General features: G+C 44.1%; 1 protein-coding gene across 1 annotated transcript; it reads left to right on the top strand.

Moving 5' to 3' along the window:
• Positions 1–6389: 6389 nt before the first annotated feature.
• On the top strand, positions 6390–6959 carry LOC145798320 (uncharacterized). The gene has a single exon (XM_082885836.1). The coding sequence runs from the start codon at positions 6390–6392 to the stop codon at positions 6957–6959; it is 570 nt and encodes a 189-aa protein (XP_082741962.1).
• The last annotated feature ends 258 nt before the right edge of the window (positions 6960–7217 follow it).

Raw genomic sequence — 7217 nt, 5'->3', positions numbered from 1 at the left:
TCTATTTAATTCTATCAAGTTAAGAATCCTCAGTCTAATACAAACTTCAAAGAGAGTTGTTAAATGGATTAACCATTAGTTTTTCTTATTTTTCCTTGCAATTAGTTAAGAGTGGTAAATAGTTATTATTATTATGATTATTTTGTGATATTTTTAGGATATACTTTTTTTCTTTGATACATAGCTTCAATTTTGAGTTTGAATTTTTTAATGGAATTTTTGGTGAAATTCTCTTTTTGGGCTTTTTTTTTAAGGTAAAGGACAACTTAACTAATTTAGTTTTGTGGGGAAGTATTTTGAGAACGACAGCACGTGGTAAAGGTGACGCCAAAGTGTTAGCTGAGATGCCACGTGGCTTGGTCACACTACCGAGATGATCTTAGGAGGCCGAGGTTATTTGCTGAGATGTCGAAATCCGAGATAAGCAGAAAAGGGACCAGAGTCCTAGAACAGGGAAGGATCTCAGTCTGGATAAGGAGAAGGCTCAATGAGAGTTTATCCCTATCTAGCTGAAGGTCCAAGATGAGCATTGAGCTTGAGTCCATTGGAGTGAGACTTCTAAAGAGACCAAGTCATTGCCAGCTATAAAAGCAAGGCACTCTTGTGGGTCTAAGGTAAGTTCTTTTTTATGAAATTAAGCATAATTTGCTATCTTTGAGAGATATTTGATTACTAACTTGGTCGTCGGAGTGCCCCTGGGTGAACGAACCACTGCCGTATTCTTATCTTTCTGTGGTAGGTTGTTCAGGCTTAATCTATTTTGTTGGTGCTCTCCAGCTGAGTTCCCCATTTGGTTGTGTGGTTGGAAATCAACACCCACAATTTGGCGCTATCTGTGGGAATCAAACCCATGACCACGTGGTCGTGGGTTCGATTCCCACAAACAGTGCCAGTGTTGGGGACATCAGCATGGGTCTCGAATTGCTCAACCTCGGCTGGTGGCGGTGTGTCGGCCTCGATTGGCAGTGTTGCTTCCTTTTCCGCCGCGATCTCAGCGTCTATCTTGAGCAAGGTCTGATCCAAATTCTTCTCGGCCGCTTAGACCTTGGCCTCAGAGGATGTCTTTTTTGGAGAAGAGCTCCTAAGAACCTCATTCTCCTCCTCATCTTAAGTCAAGTCCAAGATTTGATCATTCAGAGTTGAGGACTTGGCCCCAACAGCATCCTCTTTCCCCCATACTAGCGGCACCAGCACCGCCATAACCACAGCAAGCAGAACCTCGGGTGATCAATGTGATTCGCTTGAAGGTTAATGAAAATGATATGTGAGGAGCGACCCAAAAAGTAAGGCACTTACAACATGTGTATCAGGTCCAGCAAAAGAGGCCTAGGACAAAAGAGTACCAGGGACCAATGGTGTCCTTTATTGAGGTGGACCTAGACATGGTGCAACATCCACACAACGATGCTCTGGTAGTGACCCTCAAGATTGCAAAATGCCAGGTAAGGCGCATTCTAATAGACCAAGGCAGCTCTTATGATATCATATATGTCAAATGTTACAAGGTGCTTGGCCTTCACCGTGATGATTTAGAGCAGTCCGATAGCCCAATGGTCGGGTTCAATGGAATGCCGACATGGCCTCTAGGAGCAATAAATTTGGAGGTGTAGGTAGGCACCAGGAATGTTAGCACAAAATTTACGGTAATTGATACCCCTTCCCCTTATAATGCTATATTGGGAAGACCGTGGTTGCACGCAATGAAAGTTATTCCCTCAATGTTGCACCAGTTGTTACGATTTCCAATTGAACAAGGGATTAAGAAAGTCAGAGGGGGTCAAGTGCAGGCAAAGAATTGCTCCATGGCAGCAATGAAATCCAACTGCGATGTACGAGAGGCAAAAAAAGTGGAAATCGAGGACGAGGACATGGAAGTCCTAGATGATGTCGGCAAATAATCGGCGAAGAAGAGTGAGGAAGCCTTGAAGAAAATTCTGGTCCAAGAAGGGAATAAAGAGCGCTTCTTCCTTCTCAGCTCAAGCTTGGCCGAGGAGGAGGAAAGAGAGTTAGAAGCTTTCTTACGGGCCAACATAGAAGTATTTTCCTGGACACCATATGAGATGCCAGGCATTGACCGCGAGGTCACATGCCATATGCTCAATGTAAACAGGTAAGCTAAACCTGTCATTCAGCGGGCAAGGAGGCCGACATTGATTCGTGTGGAGGCAGTAAAGAAGGAAATGGACAAGCTGTTGGAAGCCAAGGCTATTCGGGAGGTGAACTACCCAACCTGACTGTCCAACACAGTAGTTATGAAAAAGAAGAATAGGAAGTGAAGGGTCTACATAGATTTCACCAGCCTGAATAAGGCTTGTCCTAAAGACAGCTTCCCTCTACCTAAAATTGATCAGCTGGTGGATGCTATTTTAGGGCATGGGCGGATAAGTTTCCTAGATGCTTACAGAGGATACCACTAGATAGCCATGTATCCCCCTGACGAGGAGAATATTGTATTTATCACCCCAAAAGGGCTGTACTGCTACAGAGTGATGACTTTCGGGTTGAAAAATACAGGAGCAACCTTCCAGAGGTTGATGACCAAGATGTTAAGACATCTGATTGGCAAAATAGTAGAAGTGTACATTCATAACATGGTCGTAAAGACCAAAGAGCCTAGGAATCATCTGGCCGACTTGATGGCTTGGCAATTTGGAAAACCACACCAAGACCATCCATTACAGAGAATTATAATCTATTTAATTCTATCAAGTTAAGAATCCTCAGTCTAATACAAACTTCAAAGAGAGTTGTTAAATGGATTAACCATTAGTTTTTCTTATTTTTCCTTGCAATTAGTTAAGAGTGGTAAATAGTTATTATTATTATGATTATTTTGTGATATTTTTAGGATATACTTTTTTTCTTTGATACATAGCTTCAATTTTGAGTTTGAATTTTTTAATGGAATTTTTGGTGAAATTCTCTTTTTGGGCTTTTTTTTTAAGGTAAAGGACAACTTAACTAATTTAGTTTTGTGGGGAAGTATTTTGAGAACGACAGCACGTGGTAAAGGTGACGCCAAAGTGTTAGCTGAGATGCCACGTGGCTTGGTCACACTACCGAGATGATCTTAGGAGGCCGAGGTTATTTGCTGAGATGTCGAAATCCGAGATAAGCAGAAAAGGGACCAGAGTCCTAGAACAGGGAAGGATCTCAGTCTGGATAAGGATAAGGCTCAATGAGAGTTTATCCCTATCTAGCTGAAGGTCCAAGATGAGCATTGAGCTTGAGTCCATTGGAGTGAGACTTCTAAAGAGACCAAGTCATTGCCAGCTATAAAAGCAAGGCACTCTTGTGGGTCTAAGGTAAGTTCTTTTTTATGAAATTAAGCATAATTTGCTATCTTTGAGAGATATTTGATTACTAACTTGGTCGTCGGAGTGCCCCTGGGTGAACGAACCACTGCCGTATTCTTATCTTTCTGTGGTAGGTTGTTCAGGCTTAATCTATTTTGTTGGTGCTCTCCAGCTGAGTTCCCCATTTGGTTGTGTGGTTGGAAATCAACACCCACAATTTGGCGCTATCTGTGGGAATCAAACCCATGACCACGTGGTCGTGGGTTCGATTCCCACAAACAGTGCCAGTGTTGGGGACATCAGCATGGGTCTCGAATTGCTCAACCTCGGCTGGTGGCGGTGTGTCGGCCTCGATTGGCAGTGTTGCTTCCTTTTCCGCCGCGATCTCAGCGTCTATCTTGAGCAAGGTCTGATCCAAATTCTTCTCGGCCGCTTAGACCTTGGCCTCAGAGGATGTCTTTTTTGGAGAAGAGCTCCTAAGAACCTCATTCTCCTCCTCATCTTAAGTCAAGTCCAAGATTTGATCATTCAGAGTTGAGGACTTGGCCCCAACAGCATCCTCTTTCCCCCATACTAGCGGCACCAGCACCGCCATAACCACAGCAAGCAGAACCTCGGGTGATCAATGTGATTCGCTTGAAGGTTAATGAAAATGATATGTGAGGAGCGACCCAAAAAGTAAGGCACTTACAACATGTGTATCAGGTCCAGCAAAAGAGGCCTAGGACAAAAGAGTACCAGGGACCAATGGTGTCCTTTATTGAGGTGGACCTAGACATGGTGCAACATCCACACAACGATGCTCTGGTAGTGACCCTCAAGATTGCAAAATGCCAGGTAAGGCGCATTCTAATAGACCAAGGCAGCTCTTATGATATCATATATGTCAAATGTTACAAGGTGCTTGGCCTTCACCGTGATGATTTAGAGCAGTCCGATAGCCCAATGGTCGGGTTCAATGGAATGCCGACATGGCCTCTAGGAGCAATAAATTTGGAGGTGTAGGTAGGCACCAGGAATGTTAGCACAAAATTTACGGTAATTGATACCCCTTCCCCTTATAATGCTATATTGGGAAGACCGTGGTTGCACGCAATGAAAGTTATTCCCTCAATGTTGCACCAGTTGTTACGATTTCCAATTGAACAAGGGATTAAGAAAGTCAGAGGGGGTCAAGTGCAGGCAAAGAATTGCTCCATGGCAGCAATGAAATCCAACTGCGATGTACGAGAGGCAAAAAAAGTGGAAATCGAGGACGAGGACATGGAAGTCCTAGATGATGTCGGCAAATAATCGGCGAAGAAGAGTGAGGAAGCCTTGAAGAAAATTCTGGTCCAAGAAGGGAATAAAGAGCGCTTCTTCCTTCTCAGCTCAAGCTTGGCCGAGGAGGAGGAAAGAGAGTTAGAAGCTTTCTTACGGGCCAACATAGAAGTATTTTCCTGGACACCATATGAGATGCCAGGCATTGACCGCGAGGTCACATGCCATATGCTCAATGTAAACAGGTAAGCTAAATCTGTCATTCAGCGGGCAAGGAGGCCGACATTGATTCGTGTGGAGGCAGTAAAGAAGGAAATGGACAAGCTGTTGGAAGCCAAGGCTATTCGGGAGGTGAACTACCCAACCTGACTGTCCAACACAGTAGTTATGAAAAAGAAGAATAGGAAGTGAAGGGTCTACATAGATTTCACCAGCCTGAATAAGGCTTGTCCTAAAGACAGCTTCCCTCTACCTAAAATTGATCAGCTGGTGGATGCTATTTTAGGGCATGGGCAGATAAGTTTCCTAGATGCTTACAGAGGATACCACTAGATAGCCATGTATCCCCCTGACGAGGAGAATATTGTATTTATCACCCCAAAAGGGCTGTACTGCTACAGAGTGATGACTTTCGGGTTGAAAAATACAGGAGCAACCTTCCAGAGGTTGATGACCAAGATGTTAAGACATCTGATTGGCAAAATAGTAGAAGTGTACATTCATAACATGGTCGTAAAGACCAAAGAGCCTAGGAATCATCTGGCCGACTTGATGGCGGTTTTTGATATCCTAAGAACATATCGACTCCGACTCAATATTTCAAAATGCACATTTAGTGTCGGGGTTGGTAAGTTCCCAGGATACTTGGTTACCAGAAGAGGCATTAAGGCAAGCCCAGATCAAATCAAGGTCATTCTTGACTTAAAGAGCTTGATGTCAGCCAAGCAGGTCAAGATTTTGACCGACAAGGTGGCAACCCTGAACAGGTTAATCAGTCGAAGTTTTGATAAGTGTAAACCATTTTTTAGTTTGTTAAAGAAAGCCACAGATTTTTTGTGGACAGAAGAGTACAAAGTCGTCTTGGCCGACTTGAAAAAGTATCTGACAATAGCTCCAGTTCTGTCAAATCCAATAACTGGAGAAGAATTGTTCTTATACTTGGCAGTTTCAGAACATGCAGTAAGCACGGTAGTAATCCGAGAGGAGAAAGGAAAATAGAAGGCGGTATACTTTGTAAGTAAGATCCTAGCAGGGGCAGAAACCATGTTCCTGCCCTTGGAGAAACTAACACTAGCCTTGGTGATGGCTTCGAAAAAACTGAATCACTACTTCCAAGCCCACAAGATTGTGGTACTGACTGAGTATCCTTTGAAGTCTTTGTTGCAGCAAAGAGATTTGATAGGCAGAGTAGCTAGATGGGCAGTCATGCTGGGCCAATGTGACTTGGAATTTAGGCCGAGAACAGCAATTAAGGGCCAGGTTCTAGCCGACTTCGTGGCCGAGTTCACCCCTAGTACCTTCCCATGTTGTACTTCGGTAAGCTGCGGCTTGGGATGCCTAAAGGAGCAGGAAGAAACCCAACTGGGGCCCAAGAACCCCACTCTAGTAAAACAGAAGAAATAAGAGAAACCAAAGCCCTGCAACATCTACATCGGCGACTCATTCCGCCTATTTGTTGATGGAAGTTCAAACCGTCAAGGAGCGGGGGCAGGAGTAGTGTTAGTATCGCCAGGTGGGCGAACTTTAGAGCAGTCTATTTGTTTGGGGTTCAAGGCCTCAAACAACGAAGCAGAATACGAGGCACTGATTGCTGGAGTAAAGCTAGCAATAGCAATGGAAGCTGATGAGGTGGTAGTCTTCTGTGACTTTCACCTTATTGTGAATCAAGCAATGGGTGAATATGCAGCCAGAGATGACAGGATGATAGCCTATGTCAGAGAGGTTGTCAAGATGCTCACACTGTTCCATGGTTGTCGATTACAGCAGGTTAGCCAAGATGATAACAGTTATGTTGATGCCTTGGCTAACCTGACTAATGCAATGAAATTAGGTGAGGCAAGGACAATAATAGTTGATTATTTGTCAGACCCAAGTGTGGAGCCTCAGATCACAGAGTACGAAGCGATGTGTATGGAAATGGATCCAAGTTGGATGGATGCAATAGTGATGTTCCTCAGGGATGGCAAGCTACCAGAAGACCGAAAAGAGGCACACAAGACTAGATTGAAGTCGGCCAAGTTCAGCCTAACAACAGATGGCTATCTCTACAGGAGATCCTTCACTGGACTCCTTTTGAGATGTGTACATCTCTCCCAGGTTGAGGACTTTTTGTATGAGATTTATGAAGAAGTCTGTGGTAGCCATGCTGGGGGCAGATCACTTACTCATAGGGCCATCACTTAGGGGTACTGGTGGCCCTACATATAGAAGGATGCTGAAACCTACGTCAGAAAGTGCGAGAAGTGTCAAAGGTTTGCACCTTTGATACATTAGCTAGCAGCAAATTTGAATCCAGTATCCAGCCCTTGGACATTTGCCCAGTGGGGTATGGATCTTGTTGGATAACTGCCCAAAGCAACTGGGCAAATGAAATTTCTGCTAGTAGCAACTGACTACTTCACAGAGTGGGTAGAAGCTAAACCCCTTGCGAAGATTTCCAAA

This window comes from Camellia sinensis, chromosome 8 (genome assembly GCF_055761805.1).
Source record: "Camellia sinensis isolate YWXY chromosome 8, ASM5576180v1, whole genome shotgun sequence".
NCBI classification, from domain to species: domain Eukaryota; kingdom Viridiplantae; phylum Streptophyta; class Magnoliopsida; order Ericales; family Theaceae; genus Camellia; species Camellia sinensis.
This window is presented reverse-complemented; position numbering and strand designations above follow the sequence as displayed.

Excerpts from the sequence above, each read along its gene's own strand:
- LOC145798320 (XM_082885836.1), top strand. The coding sequence starts at position 6,390 with ATGGAAGCTGATGAGGTGGTAGTCTTCTGTGACTTTCACCTTATTGTG.